The sequence below is a fragment of the Harmonia axyridis genome, chromosome 6 (assembly GCF_914767665.1).
Source record: "Harmonia axyridis chromosome 6, icHarAxyr1.1, whole genome shotgun sequence".
Lineage (NCBI taxonomy): Eukaryota > Metazoa > Arthropoda > Insecta > Coleoptera > Coccinellidae > Harmonia > Harmonia axyridis.
Window position 1 is genome coordinate 27,290,096 of NC_059506.1, and position 17,597 is coordinate 27,307,692.

Genomic DNA, 17,597 nt, shown 5'->3' on the forward strand with positions numbered 1-17,597 from the left:
GGTTTCCTAATTTCTTTCATGTTGAGTCCTTTAGATATTTCGTATAGATAGTTATCTATATATTTGAACTTCGTAGTATTCGTGTGAGTGAGTTTTTCAAATCACTAGTCATGCGTAATAGCCTAAAAATCATTGGGTTATTCGGAAGAGGGGGTACTTGACTGATTACTTAAGGGGTTACAACGAAGCACTGAGGGTAATAAGACTTTACTAGTATTACGGTAGAATCTAGATCCTATATCTTTTTTCGTGTGTGAGTGTGTCCTCTTATAATTTCAGTAAACTTTGCTATAAGTATTCAGTTCCTTTGGTGAGAAGTGTTCCAAGTTGTTTAAGTGATTCACAACTTAGATAAAGCAATGTTCAATTTAGGTAAGTTGAAATATTTTTTAAACGATTTGAATTGAATGAGACTACTTGTTGGTTTGAGTATAATTATTAGAACGCTTTATTACAGAATTATTACTAAGTGTGTACACTTACTTTCTCACTAGATTCTTCAATGTAGATTCATTTTGGTTTTGTGCAGAAATCACTTTTTCAATTTTTGGAAGAAACCTTCGTATAGAAGTTTAGAATAAACCTACCGATTTTTTTCACCGAAAAATTCACATTTTTTAGATAATATCACTTTGAAAATTTCAAAATTTTGTCATTATCACATTGTTATTTATCGCTTTTTATCTAAAAATATTTTCTCTCATTGATATTCTGAATTTTCAAATTGAATTACACGAGAACGTTCACATTTAAAATAACTATTTGTTAATTTGTAAATGTAAAAATCCCTAAAATTTTGAAATTCATCATTGAAATAATTGAAACGTTGCCAAGTTTTCTTCCAAAAATTGAAAGAGGAAAACGGAAAAATCTAGTTGATAAATTTGAATAGTGCAGCGAGGTGCCATATCATAATAAGACAAAAATAAAATTCAAAGAATCCATTTAGTACCTATATGAAGAAATTTAACATTGAAGTTATAATGCAACTTTCAAAATTGAAACCAATTCATTAACCAATGTGTAAAATACTTTGCAAAGTTACTATATATACAGGGTATTCTGATTTGTTTTTGACAAACTGAAACGGGTGATAGAAAACATCATTTTGAGCAAAAAAGTTCCTATGAACATGGGTCCGGAAATGCTTCGTTTCCGAGTTACAGGGTGTTAAAGTTGAAAAAAATAATTCGCGTTTTCTTTAATATCTTTCGACTGATTCCAAATAATCGCATGAAAGTTAGTACATAGGGTTTTTTGATGTGAGAAATTCAAATTTGTGGTCGATTTGGTTGTATTTTCTAGAGGGCGCCACTGGCAGTCATTTCGTCTCCTTTAAAAATATCGATTCCCCTGACTTTTCTAGTTGAAAAAGGTATACCTCATGTAAGTTGCTAGGGGCTACCGTTTCAGAGAAAAACGCATTTAAAGCATCCCAACAACTCAATATTTCAGGAAACAGAATATTCAGAACACTTAAAAACAACAATTACATAGCATACCACTTCTACTTATTAGTGGGAAATAGATAATCCGCATGCATTTCGCCTCAGAAATTTTCAAATTAAATTTAAATTTAATATTTGAATAGGAATAATTTCATGAAAGGATTTCAAAGCAGTCAAAACATATTAAAGAAAACTCGAATTATTTTTTCAACTTTAACACCCTGTATCTCGGAAACGAAGCATTTCCGGACCCATGTTCATAGGAACTTTTTTGCTCAAAATGATGTTATCTATCACCCGTTTCAGTTTGTCGGAAACAAATCAGAACACCCTGTATATTGAAACTGTTCAATGAATGATTCATTAAACTTGTATGGAAAATATAGACACCTATTTTTGCAATCAAGTTCTCTGAATTCTATACTATTGTTTTTCTTTCTATTTGCTAGTGAATTATATACATTGTGTCCGTAAAGTATGGAACAAATTCATTTTCAGCTAAACATACCATTTTAAGAAATAATCCTGAAACACCTCGATTTTTGATCTTAATTTACCGTATTTTAAAATAATAATCTAATATACAGGGTGAATTACTTTCGAGTAATGAGGTCACTGTCATTTTTTCAAATGGAACACAAATTGGTACAGGGTGGACAAAAATACAATAGTTTTGTGTGAACTCATAAAGTAACGCGTAACATTCTTTATTAGTTAAATTAACAATATTATCAAAAATACTTATTGTCTAGCGGCAATTGGTTTGAATGTAACACCCTGTAGTTTGTTACAATTTTAGATTAATAAAAATGAGGTGTTTCCAAACATGTTTGGTACTTGTGGTCTAGCAGAAAGAATTTAAAAGAAATCATTTCTTTTCAATTTAAAAACATGTAATGAATGTAACAGGATACTACAGGGTATTATATTCAAACCAATTGCCGCTAGACAATAAGTATTTTTGATAATATTGCCAATTTAACTAATAAAGAATGTTACGCTTTACTTTATGAGCACACACAAAACTATTGTATTTTTGTCCACCCAGTACCAATTGAAATCAATATGTGATACATTTTTGGAATCAGCTCAGCTAGAGTAATCAGAAAATTTAGACAAAATGGGGGTGTTCCATTTGAAAAAAGAACGGTGACGTCAATACTCGAAAGTATTTCATCCTGTATATTAGATTATCATTTTAAAATAGGGCAAATTGAAATAAAAATCTACGTGTTTCAGGATTATTTCTTAAAATGGTCTGTTCAGCTGAAAATAAATTTGTTCCATACTTTACGGACAGAGTGTATAGTATTTTACCCATAACGGCTGTTGATGCAGTACTCAATATTTTGTTAATTTTATTTTGTTCTAAATTTCGGTATATTTTTCTGTTCATTTCGATGGGACCGTTGAAGCAACGCGTCGGGTTTTTATACAGGGTGGTCACTTTTTTAATGGGATTGTATTGGTAACTTTTAAACCATAAGAGTTGGAAGGTCGTTCAAATGGACAAAAAGTTGCATGCATAGAAGCATTATCAAGCAGTTCAAACAAATCGAGATTATCAGGGCCGGTTATTGAGATATCATAAGAAAAGTAAATTATGTCATTTTGAAATTTCTTTTTTTCCCACTTTATTTGAAATATTATCAAAAAATGTTACAGAAATTTTTTATTCGACATTAAATTGTTCTCAATTTGAGGTAATCAGATTTCGTATCCAACGTTACGTGCTCTCTGGGCCACCCTCAACCTCATTTTTTTCAATACGGACCTGTATATTTTATGACACTTTTCGAAATAACTTTTAACGCTAAATTCAACGATATATCATGCAATGTCATTCAAAGTTGATTTTCAGGTGATTTTGACCCTTATCCAAATTCCTTTGGGTCGGATCTGTATTACATTCAGGTACCTTTAGTTTAATTAACAACATGCAATACATTTCGATGAGAAAATCAACTTATTCATCTTGAACTGAATGGAACATATCAGAATCAAATCAAGAAACAAGTAATAATTATTTCTCTATTTCAGTATCGTAATAACTTCATTACAGTTCTAAAAACAGTGCTGTAATGAACTCATTACAGCATCATTTTTCAGTTGTATTTTTCGGTTTATGGTTGTCTATATTGACTTCCAATCCTATCAAATTTCAACAAACGTCAATAATTGTCAAAATAATATAATTCGGTATAGTGAAACGATTTGCAACATTAATCGCAATTTCTCTTAATTCTGGTGGTGTTAAATCGATTTCGTCAGACATAACTAACGAATTTAATGAGTAATTGTAAATTATTTCAAAATTCTAAACGTACGATTCATATCCAAATTCCGTAATCTGTCAATGTTCGTAACAGTCACATCAACTGCAATGATACAATACAAATGTCACTAGGATATTCAATCTAAATTTTTCATTTAATTTCGACAATAATTCACAAAACTTGAATGAAATAGAGAAAATATCGTCAAATACTCGTTGCAGAATGCAATTCCAACACTCATGCGTTCGAAAACTCGCTCCTTCGTCGCTCGTTTTCGAATTTCGCGTTCGTGTTAGAATAGAAGCCCATTCTGCAACTTGTTTTAAAATATAGGTATTATTACATATTTCAATTCATAATAATTAAACGAATTATCATTCAATGAAAGTAAAATCGAATGATTATTCGAAAGTAAATGAAAATGAATGAAGTAAGTGTTCGAAATGTCCACCATTTTGTAAAATGCACTTAACGGTTCTGGAAACCATACATTTGCTTATTCCGTCTTCTTGAATACCTTTCAATACATTCTCAATCTTCTCGCGAGAAATCATTAGGTAATGTTGGATTTGTCATTTGTTCCGTTGAAACAAATTAAAGAATCGAACTTTATTTTGATATCATTACGATATAAGTTTTGCAAGGCTTGGTATTCGAATTTAAAATCATTGTATTCGCGTCTCTTGACTATTTTATTAACAGCAGTTTTTGATAAATTGCATTCACTACAGATCCGACCCAAGGAAAATTGGATAAGGGTCAAAATATACAGTGTCATAAAATATACAGGTCCGTATTGAAAAAAATGAGGTTGAGGGTGGCCCAGAGAGCACGAAACGTTGGATACGAAATCTGATTATGTCAAATTGAGAACAGTTTACTGTCGAATAAAAAATTTCTGTAAAATTTTTTGATAATATTTGAAATAAAGTGGAAAAAAAAATTTTCAAAATGAAATAATTTACTTTTCTTATGATATCTCAATAACTGGCTCTGATAATCTCGATTTGTTTGAACTGCTTGATAATGCTTCTATGCATGCAACTTTTTCTCCATTTGACCGACCTTCTAACTCTTATGGTTTAAAAGTTACCAATACAATCCCATTGAAAAAGTGGCCACCCTGTATATGCACCGAAGATAATTAATATATATATATATATTCGATTTGCACGGAATGAATGGTGCGTAACAAAATTCAGAGTTATCCTATAAATTTCGTTATTTTTTTATTTCTTATAATTTTCTTGAAATGTGTGAAAAGGTTTTAAAGACTACAAATAGATACCAAGATATTACCAACTGCCCATTCTGGCGTTCAACCAAACAAAGGTATGTTCGAGTGCTTCCAGCGTATCTTTTGTATTTTCTTGTTTTTCAAAATTTCATGTTTCATTGAGTTATCGTTACAACGGCTTTGATTCACCCACCAATTACTTGAAGCAGTTTTGCATGAAATAATTTTTAATTTGTGAAATTTAAAATTTTATTTCATTCTGTTATCTCTATGTGGTTAAAAGTTGAAGAAATTTTTGAATTTGTTCTTTCGAATACATTTTTCAATTGAATACACAATTGAAATTTCATAATAAAATTAGAACTTATTTAAATCTTGGATCACTCATTGAAGAATAAAAACAGATTTAACGATGTTCAATATGAAAATAGAATATAAACAAACTATAGATGCAAAGCCTAAACTTTGTTTACAGATTATTATTTATATAGCTTGATATCAGCTCTGTTGGTTATCTCTCCAACCATTTTTGTCGTCATTCTTCAAATATCCTAGATTCGGTCATTCTCCATTGAATTTTTGAAATTCATCATCTGAGCAGTGAACTAACACACATTTTACCAATCATCTATAGAAGAAGAAGGTATTGATTTAACAACCCAATCATGAAATAATTCTCCACTCAAAACATCAGGTGAACCTATACACGAGGTTTTGGATTATGATGACCTGTTGTTTCAATATAAGTTTAATGGTTAAATGGGTTTGAGGTCTGAAGATGACAAAAACCAATTATTTAGTTCACTATAGATTGGTGATGTAGGATCAGAGAAACAGGAAAATGGTACTCTGTTAGTTCGCCGACGTTTCGGAAAAATTTATTTCCATCCTCAGGGCTCTACAAAATTTACGGAAAACATCATTTGCAACATTGATGAAGGTGTTTACAAAATAAAGGAAAGATGAGCATTACTAAAAGTTATTGACTAGAAAATATCACAGAAAAGATGGTCTGGTATAATTTAGATATACAAAGAAACATTATAAAATTCAAAACATTCTTAGTTTAAAATAAGAGTAAAAATAAAAAGTAATATACACACATATAGGTACAAACAAAGTACTTACAAGCTAGACAAATGTATCTTCCCAAAATCATCTCATTAAAATTCAAATCAATCCTTCAATATTTCACGTATAAAGAAATCATAATATATTAAAAAGCGGGGACAAACAATGCGACCGATGCATAGACAGTACGCCGACAGAAGGAGGTGAAATGGCAATGTTCGGCCAAGGCTGTTTTAGGGTTGGAGATCGGCAAACGGACAGACCTAATATGTTCCTGTATTACGCACAGGTAAATATTTCGTGAAATAAATACCTCTGTAATTTTTTTTTATGTTTATAGTAAATAAACATTATATTATATATTATTATATTCTGGAGTTCAGATATCGGCTCGTCTGGCCTATGTAAACAATTTAGACAACTGATTTTATAAACAACATTGGAGTTCAGAAGAGTTGGTGTCGGGTTTTTGACAATACTGAAAAAATTCAATTTTATCGGCAAATCTTTGGTTTCGGGATGGGAAATTGTGTTTCGCAGATTTGCTGTGACATCGTAATGGTAAAGCTTCAAGATTATTGTCTCTCTCGCTTGCCTTTCAGTGTACCAATTTTCAAACGTTATGTCGATGGTATTTTCACTTCCGTTCCTGTTAACACTGAACAACTCGTGTTGGACACTTTCAACTCTTTCCACCCAAAATTACAGTTCATTTTAGAATTGGAATCAAAAAGCGCTCTGAATTTCCTTGACATGAGAGTTGAACGCATGGATGATAATGTCTTGTACGTTGATTGGTATCATAAACCTACTTTTTCTGGCAGGTATATAGGTTTTCACTCCCAACATGCCATGATACATAAAGTTAATATCATACGAAATCTCAAGTTCAGAGCCTTGAACCTCTCTGACAAAAGGTATCATGAAAAAAACCTGAAAAAGATCAGATCCATTTTACTTAACAACAGCTATCCGGCGCATCTCATAAGCAAAATATTAGGGGAGTCTCTCAAACCCTCTCCACCACAGATCATTTCATCTGAGGAACCTTCGAGTACAGTTTTATATTATAACAAACTCATATATATCAAAGGCCTCTCAGAGAGACTATCCAAGATTATTTAAAAGGAGAACGTCAGGGTGTCTTTCAAAAGTTCAAATACCTTATGCAAGAATTTTTTCAGTATTGTCAAAAACCCGACACCAACTCTTCTGAACTCCAATGTTGTTTATAAAATCAGTTGTCTAAATTGTTCTCGCGTTTACATAGGCCAGACGGGCCGATATCTGAAATCCAGAATACAGGAACATATTAGGTATGTCCGTTTGCCGATCTCCAACCCTAAAACAGCCTTGGCCGAAAATTGCCGGAACGAAAATCACAACTTTAATTTTGAAGACGTCAAAATATTAAATAGGGAGCCATACTTGAGCAATCAGCTAATTTTTGAAATGTTACAAATAAGTATCCATGACTCAGTAAATTCTGACATCCAACAACTTCGCCGATTTTATTATTCCTTATTAAAAACAAATATCCAACTACGGAATGAATAATAATAAAATAAAATAAAGATTTCTAACCCCTATCGACTTCATTACTACAGCGCATTCACATACATACATCTAAGTTTTTTACCCTAATTTGTTTCGAGTCCGCTGTTCCTTTGATTTCACCTCCGTATGTCGGCGTACTGTCTATGCATCGGTCGCATTGTTTGTCCCCGCTTTTTAATATATTATGATTTATTTATACGTGAAATATTGAAGGATTGATTTGAATTTTAATGAGATGATTTTGGGAAGATACATTTGTCTAGCTTGTAAGTACTTTGTTTGTACCTATATGTGTGTATACTACTTTTTATTTTTACTCTTATTTTAAACTAAAAATGTTTTGAATTTTATAATGTTTCTTTGTATATCTAAATTATACCAGACCATCTTTTATGTGATATTTTCTAGTCAATAACTTTTAGTAATACTCATCTTTCCTTTATTTTGTAAACACCTTCATCAATGTTGCAAATGATGTTTTCGTAAATTTTGTAGAGCCCTGAGGATGGAAATAAATTTTTCCGAAACGTCGCCGAACTAACAGAGTATCATTTTCCTGTTTCTCTGATCCTACACCACCAATCTATAGTGAAGTAAAATTTTGGGATCACCACTTCAGATCTTGTCAATTATTCAGTTGCCCACAGTTTCAATAACTTTTATTATCATCATCAGGGCTCTGAAATGAGAGGTACACATTATTTAACATCCTGGTATCATTTGCATAGATATTCTAAAATACATGAAATTACACGGATTCAACAGATAAGATAAAAGTATACTAGATATCTACAAATGTCTCGAAAAAAACACACAATTAGTAAGAAATTCCTCACAAAAATCTGGAAATTCAAGGGTTCATCCTTTGGGTATTCAATCCCAATCTGAGGTTTTCCATCAAAATTTCGTGACGGAACATTGAAAAAATACAACAAAAATTTAATCTTTAGACGTTTTCTTCAATCAAGTGTTTGTCCGATGAACCTAGCTCAAACGTTAGTTGAAAATTGGCGTATTTTATCTCTGCTAAAACTCATTCGATGGGGTAGTTTCAATTTCTTCGATTCAGTTTGTTTTTTTTTGTTTCTGGGGTAAAGAATTTGAATCTGAGGTTTACCACCAAAATTTCATGATGAAACATTCAAAAATTCAAAAAGGTGAAAATTTTCATTTTTGCCGTTTTTTTGCATATAATCTTTTCACACAAAAATTTGAATTTGAGTATCTGTTGTATAAATATTACGACGGTATTTATTTCCTGAATATATTTATAGAAATCGATGTGAAGAAATAAACCAAATTTCAAAAAGTGATTTTTAAAATTCTTTTTTTCTCGAAACATACTTGAAAAATGAAACTAGTGAAAATAGACTGAATGGGTTGGCTCCCATGAAGTTCATATATTTAAAAAGAAAAACACAAGACCTTTTTTATAATATGTAAATAAAATCAGAAGTTCTTGTTTTTTCTGTTTTTTTGAATGATTAAATATATATTTTATAATAAATATCATTATGGTTATGTCAAGCACTTTTATTCGCTTCATTTTCATGAACCACTGACATATACAGAGAACGAGTTTGATATTTTTAGTATACAATGTACAGGGTGGGCAAATTTCGATGTTTTAGCACTACAACTTTTGAACCAGATGAAATAGACAAAATGTGATTCCCCATTCTTGGTCTCTAAAGAGAAGAGAAACTAACATGGGTAGTATTCATTTTTGGCCTCCTTCTTTTGTTCTCGAGTTATAAGCGAAAATTGGAAAAATGGCGGTATCGAAAAACATTTATATCTCCGCTAATACTGATGATAAAGCTCTGAAATTAAAACATTAAACAGGCACTTTTTTAAGTAGAATCCAGTGGCGTCCTCGTATTTTCAGAAGGGTTTTCAATTACGAAGCTATGACCCAAAGATATGTTTTTTCAAATGGGAACACTAGATTTTTGTGCCATTTTCTGAAAGCTTAATTTTTCCTGATTTCAAAAATATATAACATCGTATGATTCGTATTGAAATCAATAACAGAAAATGGTCAAAAACCTTTTTTTACTTGAAAGTCTAGATATTTCTATGGTTTCAACTGTTGATGAGCACAGAAAAATTGAGCTTTCTTTAACAAGAGCAGTGTCTTTCCGACAATCTGATTATTTCTATGCTTTTCACTTATTTCTACGAAATTCGAATCTATATTTATTTTATACAAATAGTTTCGAAAAGATAAACGAACTTGGAAAAAGTTTCCTGGGTAGCTTGAACACAGTTTCAAATATTCATCTATTGAAATATCGAGAAGACGTTTCGACTGTGCATTGTGCTATTGTTGTCATTATTTGGTCAAATATTATTTCTTGTTTGTCCCTTCGTAATTAAAATGCTGAGTTCAATCATATATGCATTGTTTCATATGCTGTTTAAAATGGATTGGTACTTGTGCGTATTGATTCTGGAGACCTATGTAAATAATCTCCTGTTACATGCATCTCAATACGACTCTTTCGTTTGAAAAATTCGATCTTGTGGTTTCTTCTATATTTCCAAATCAAACTTTTGATGAAAAATTTATAAAACATATCTAGAATTCGAATTTTGTAGAAATAAGTGAAAAGCATAGAAATAATCAGATTGACGGAAGGTTGTTCAGAAAGCTCAATTTTTCTGTGTTCATCAACAGTTGAATCCATAGAAATATTGAGACTCTTAGGTGAAAAGAGGTTTTTGGCCATTTTATATTATTTATATTGATCCGAATCAAACGATGTTATATATTTTTGAAATCAAGAAAAATCAAGCTTTCAGAAAATGACACAAAAATTTAGTGTGCCCATTTGAAAAAACATAACTTTGGGTCATAGCTTCGTAATTGTAAACCCTTCTGAAAATACGAGAACGCCACTGGATTCTACGTAAAAAAGTGCCTGTATAATGTTTTAATTTCAGAGCCTCATCATCAGTATTAGCGGAGATATAAATGTTTTTCGATACAGCCATTTTTTCAATTTTCGCTTATAACTCGAAAACAAAAGAAGGTGGCCAAAAAGGAATACTACCCATGTTAGTTTCTCAGGAAAAGAGACCGAGAATGGGGAATCAGATTTTGTCTATCTCATCTGGTTTAAAGTTGTAGTGGTAAAACATCGGAATTTGCCCACCCTGTACATGTAGGCATATTCCAAATACTCATTTATTTCTATGGAAAATATTCTTATTCCTTCCTTTATTTTTCTGTATACGCCCTTGTCTTGAAACCCCCCCGAAACTGAAACCTGGCTACGCCCGTGTCAGTTATAAGTGTCATATAAACCATAATAATTACTGAAGAACACGTTTTAGAATTTTTCCAATATTTTGAACGAAAATCCAGACAGAGTGAAATATAGAAACAGTAATTTTTCAGAAATGCCGAGAACGAATCAAGATATAATATATGATCTGCTTTGTGCTATTTCATTATTTCGAAAAATAAAGCGGGAGTCTCTGAAGGTATTTTCTATAAGTCTTTTAGTTCTCGATATGCATTCAGTGAACATCGGATTTGGGACACCCTGTACTCAGCAATTTTTTTTCGACACCCAGAAAAAAAATTTCAAAGTTAAAATGAAACTTTCCCACAACTGGAGCATCACTAATTCAAACCGAATTTTGCATGAAGCAGAATACAATAAATTGAAACTCCTCATATTTAAAATGAAACTAGATTAGGTATAATGGATTATTTCTATTTTCAGCTAAATTACGTTGTGCGCCTGCGGTTGCCAATGCCGAATCAGATTCAGACTCAAGTGACGAGAATGATGGAGAATATCTAAATAATAACGGTCATGTCAACATTCCACACTACCACGTTGACGTATGGTACATGGTCGATAATAATATAGATTTAAATAACAATGACCTACCAAATGTAGGCGGTCAAAATGGAGGCGACCAAGATGGAGGCGACCAAGTTGAAGACGACATAGATGAAGACGACTCAGATGAAGACGACGAAATTGATTTCGACGACAGTGATTTCGAGGAAGATGAAGGCTATCAAGAAGATTACGTCCCAGATGTTGGCGTCCAAGATGATAGCTTTCAAGATGAAGGCGTCCATGACTTAGGCTTTCACATTGTAGACATTCAAGATGAAGACGATCATAATAATGAGAACCAAGATAATGAACTTCCACATATGCTACCAGAGGAGGAATATCTCGAAATCATAGATCTTATGATTATGAATCCAAATAATCTTAATTAGGATTCGTCCAATACAATGTCGTCCAATACAATGTAGGGGAAATGCAGGCAAAATGACATACTGTTTTGTTTTTCAATCATATATTTTCAATTATTGCAATAATGCTCCCATTTTGGTGCTAAATACTAACTGTGGTCAATTGTTTTTAAGTATTATGAGCTGAAATTAGAATTGAACTACAAAACTGAAAGATATAAGGAATTATTTTGTTTTCTAACAAATTTCATTTTGTCCATATACTTAGGACAAAATGACATTCTAGTAAAAGAAATAATGAAAAACATAATATTTGAATGCAAAGTTCGAAAATACGAAGGTTTTGGTTCTCGAACCAGTAGCATACGATGTTTAGGCCCAGTGTAAACACCGTATGCAACGCAGCCACTGCTCACCAGGTATGAAACGAAAAAAAACGTCATTGCAGTAAATGCAAAAGCAGTCATCGACATCTTCATTTTTATTATTAATTTGAAACGGTTCAGTGTCGAATTCTTTTATATTTTTCAATGGCCTTGTTTTTTCATCACAGGTTTTTTTTATCATTGAATAATGTTTCAGTAATTTCTTGTTTCTTCTTCTTGGGTAGATTTGTCGCAGCAGATTTAGCCTTGGTTTTCTCAAAATAAGGCGTTAACGTGCATTTGCGAGCTTTTGTCTTTCTTATGCCTTGTCACTGAGGAAGTGGTGAAAGAATTTCAATAGCAAAGGATATCGTATTTTATACATACCATACGTACAAGAAACATACCAGAATTTCACGTTATATCACGTATAGTCCGAACAAAATGAGTACAAAACAACATGAAAATGAGCTCATTAGTTTCACGTGAAAATCAATCAACAAAATTCTATATTATTTCCAAAAATATATTCTCTTGTTATGTATCGGACAAAATGACATACTATGTCGTTTTGTCCATCAGGTTGGTATGTCATTTTGTCCGATACATACTTTTTATGATATTCAAGCATAATTTCAAACCAAAACTGATATTCGTCTTAAAACTTATACATATTATTACGTCATTACAAACAAGAATACATTAAAAACACAACGAATATCGTAATGACACTCTCCAGAAGCAATTCAGAAACCAAATGAACAAAAAAAATTCAACCAACGTAAACACATTTGTAGCTATTGCGCCAGTGATACAGACAGTAGGATATAGATTTCTTCGCAGGATTGCCATCATCACTAGCAGAAACTGAATCGCTGTGAAACCCCGAGCTATACTGCGCCACTTTTGAAAAAATCTGAAAGTTCATTTTGTCCGCATATGTCGTTTTGTCCGCATTTCCCGTACTCCGATACAAAAAGTCGTCTGATAGAAAGTCGTCCCATATAAAGTGCTCCGAAATCAAGTCTTCCGAAACGAAGTGGTCCAAAATGAAGTATTCCGAAACGAAGTAGCCGAAGTTTAGTCGTTCCAAACGAAGTGATCTGAAATAAAGTCGTCTGAAATGGTCAGAATGGGATTAGACTGATTATTCAAATTTGAAGGTAAACCTTTCTTGGATTTACTGGAGTTGAAAAAGTAATTGTGCCCTCGAATGCCTCGATGGCAAATATCGAAAATTTAAGGAGAAAATATTCAATGGGTTCGATGAACATGGTGAACCCATATATTTTGAGAGTGATGATCTTCCTCATCATTTTATTCAGGTTATTTCGTAATTTGGCTGTTTTTTTAAATAACGATGGCAGTAAGAATATAAAATGAAAATTCGAACGAAATAGGTGACTACCCGGAATCAGTAGACTTTCGCTTCACCCTCGATTTCCTCGATGACAAATATCGACAATTTAAAACAAAAAATATTCAATGGGTTCGATGAACATGGTGAACCCATTTATATTGAGGGTATTAGTCTATCTACAACGGCTGATGAGGATAGTAATACCGAGTGAATCGATTATTCCAGCTCTAATTTTATGCCTAGCCATGCAAAGGTTGGGAATGTCATCGTTGACCTCACAAAGAGTACATTGAATGACCTCCATAGGCTCCTCGAAAGAAGAGATCTCAGTCAAAATAGAACGGATTACATTGAAATCTTAGAAGCAGTAGAAAATCTGTGAGTGGATCGATTATTCCAGCTCTACTTTTATTCCTAGCTATGCAAAGGTTGGTAATGTCATCGTTGACCTCACAAAAAGTACTTTGAGTGACCTCCATCAGCTCCTTGAAAGAGAAGAACTCTGTAAAAATAGAACGGATTACTCCGAAATCCTAGAAGCAGTAGGAAATCTCATAGAGACGGAAAATTTGCAAAATGACAACCTGGGAAATGACGGCTGCATATCATCATGTGAAAATAAAAACCCCGAAATGGTTGATGTAAACAATGAAAATATGAACTATGTTATGGGAGATGAAATTGAGGTTGGAAACATAGTGGAGGTAACGTTTAGTGGAGGACGCCCAGTGGAAAAAGCTTATGAGCTACAAGAAATTCCTGATCCTTTAGAAATTCCAGTCGAATTACCTGACCCTTTAGAAATTCAAGACCCTCCTGCTCCATTTATATTGAGAGTGATAGTCTATCTCAAACGGATGATGAGGATAGTAATACCGAGTGCATCGATTATTCCAGCTCTAATTTTATTCCTAGCCATGCAAAGGTTGGGAATGTCATCATTGACCTCACAAAGAGTACGTTAAATGACCTCCATCAGCTCCTTGAAAGAGAAGATCTCTGTAAAAATAGAACGGATTACTCCGAAATCCTAGAAGCAGTAGAAAATCTCATAGAGACGGAAAATTTGCAAAATGACAACCTGGGAAATGACGGCTGCATATCATCATGTGAAAATAAAAACCCCGAAATGGTTGATGTAAACAATGAAAATATGAACTATGTTATGGGAGATGAAATTGAGGTTGGAAACATAGTGGATAGAACGTTTAGTGGAGGACGCCCAGTGGAAAAAGCTTATGAGCTACAAGAAATTCCTGATCCTTTAGAAATTCCAGTCCATATACCTGATCCTTTAGAAATTCAAAACCCTCCTGCTCCATTTATATTGAGAGTGATAGTCTATCTCGCACGGCTGATGAGGATAGTAATACCGAGTGGATCGATTATTCCAGCTCTAATTTTATTCCCAGCCATGCAAAGGTTGGGAATGTCATCGTTGACCTCACAAAAAGTACATTGAATGACCTCCATATGCTCCCCGAAAGAGATCTCAGTCAAAATAGAACGGATTACTTTGAAATCTTAGAAGCAGTAGAAAAACTCATATCGATGGCAAATTGTCGAAATAGAAACCTGGGAAATTGTGACAAAATGAAGGCGGTCAAAATAGAGGCGACCAAGATGAAGACGACTTAGATGAAGACGACAAAATTGATTTCGACGAAATTCCCTTCGACGACAGTGATTTCGAGGAAGATGAAGACGAAGGCTATCAAGAAGAATACGTCCCAGATGTTGGCTTCCTAGATGATGGCTTTCAAAATGAAGGCTTCCAAGACTTCGGCTTTCACATTGTAGACATTTAAGATGAAGTCGATAATAATAATGGGAACCAAAATAACCAAGATAATGAACTTCCAAATATGCTACCACCGGATGAATATCTCCAAATCTTAGATCATATGAATATGAATCAAAATAATCATAACGGTGAAGAATAAAACTATAGAGAGAGTACACGACATTCTTTCAGTCATCATGGATAGTCATAATAACCCTATTCAAAATGGAGCCGCCAATAATAACGTCGTGAAAAATGAAGTCGTCCAAAAAGACATGATCCGAAATTTTGCCGTGAAAAACCAAAGTCGTCCGACTCCTCATCGAAAAACCACAAAGAGCGAATTAACTACAGGAACAAGAAAATAAGTTGCTGATGGTCACGAGCTCGCTGAAAAAAAAATGATGAAGGGAAAATTTGCCGAATGGGAAAGGTATGTACAAATTTTGAAAGTATGTCAGTAAAATTGCGAGAACCCTGGTTTTACGTAAACGTCGAAAATTGTTATTTTCAATCAATGACGGTTCAGTCATTGTGAAATATTGAAACAGTAATTTTTCAGAAATGCCGAAAACGAATCAAGATATATGATCTGCTTAGTGATATTTTATTATTTCGAAAAATAAATCGGGAGTCTTTGAAGGTATTTTCTATAAGTCTTTCAGTTCTCGATGTGCATTCAGTGAACATCGAATTTGGGACACCCTGTACTCAGCAATTTCCTTTCGACGCCCCAGAAAAAAATTTCAAAGGTAAAATGAAATTTTCCCACAACTGGAGCATCTCTAATTCAAACCGAATTTTGCATGAAACAAAATTCAATAAATTGAAACTCCTCATATTTAAAATGAAACTAGATTAGGTATAATGGATTATTTCTATTTTCAGCTAAATTACGTTGTGTGCCTGCGATTGCCATTGCCGAATCAGATTCAGACTCAAGTGACGAGAATGATGGAGAATATCTAAATAATAACGGTCATGACAACATTCCACAAGACCACGTTGTACTTGGTCGATAATAATATGGATTTGAATAACAAAGTCCTACAAAATGTAGGCGGTCAAAATGGAGGCGGCCAAGATGAAGAAGACTTAGATGAAGACGACTCAGATGAAGACTACGAAATTGATTTCGACGACAGTGATTTCGAGGAAGGCGAAGGCTTTCAAGAAGAATACGTCCAAGATGTTGGCGTCCAAGATGCTTTCACATTGTAGACACTCAGATGAAGACGATCATAATAATGGAAACCAAAATAACCAAGATAACGAACTTCCAAATATGCTACTACCGGATGAATATCTCTTAATCTTAGATCATATGAATATGAATCAAAATAATCATAATGGTGAAGAATAAAACTATAGAGAGAGTACACGACGTTCACAAATATATTCTTTTATAGACGTTCTACACTTGTAACGTTGCGGATATAGTGGTTCAAAATGACTTGCAAAAGGCGTAATGGAGGAAGGTCCAAACATGGACGTGGTCATGTTAAGCCCGTCCGTTGCACCAACTGTGCAAGATGCGTCCCCAAAGACAAGGCAATCAAAAAATTCGTGATTAGGAATATCGTCGAAGCTGCCGCTGTCAGGGATATCACTGAGGCTTCAGTATATAACCAATACACATTGCCCAAACTTTATGCCAAGTTGCACTACTGTGTGTCTTGTGCCATCCACAGCAAAGTAGTAAGAAATAGGTCTAAGAAAGATAGGAGGATCAGAACACCCCCACAGAGGAACTTCCCTGGTAGAGACCAGAGGACCCAACCTCAGAGGAAATGAGCATTTTTCTGTATTGAATAACAACTTCAACAAAAACATTACAGTATTACACAATCCTCATTGAAAGTATCAACATTCTTTTAGTCATTACGGATAGTCATAATAACGCTATTCAAAATGGAGCCGCCAATAATAACGTCGTGAAACATGAAGTCGTCCAAAAAGATATGATCCGAAATTTTGCCGTAAAAAACCAAAGTCGTCCGACCCCTCATCAAAATACCACAAAGAGCGAATTAACTACAGGAACAAAAAAATAAGTTGCTGATGGTCACGAGCTCGCTGCAAAAAAAAAGATGAAGGAAAATTTGCCGAATGAGAAAGGTATGTATAAATTTTTAAAGTATGTCAGTAAAATTGCGAAAACCCTGGTTTTCCGTAAACGTTGAATACTGTTATTTTCAATCAATGACGGATCAGTCATTGTGAAATATTGAAACAGTAATTTTTCAGAAATGCCGAGAACGAATCAAGATATATG

At 33.4% G+C, this 17,597-nt stretch overlaps 2 protein-coding genes across 2 annotated transcripts in view; one reads left to right on the top strand and one right to left on the bottom strand.

Moving 5' to 3' along the window:
* The window catches only part of LOC123682738, a 387,699-nt gene that overhangs the window by 256,708 nt on the left and 113,394 nt on the right, over window positions 1–17,597 (bottom strand). The window lies entirely within an intron of this gene.
* On the top strand, window positions 16,706–17,134 carry LOC123682745 (40S ribosomal protein S26-like). The gene has a single exon (XM_045621515.1). It carries the CDS (start codon window positions 16,772–16,774, stop codon window positions 17,114–17,116), a length of 345 nt encoding a protein of 114 aa, XP_045477471.1. The 5' UTR covers window positions 16,706–16,771; the 3' UTR covers window positions 17,117–17,134.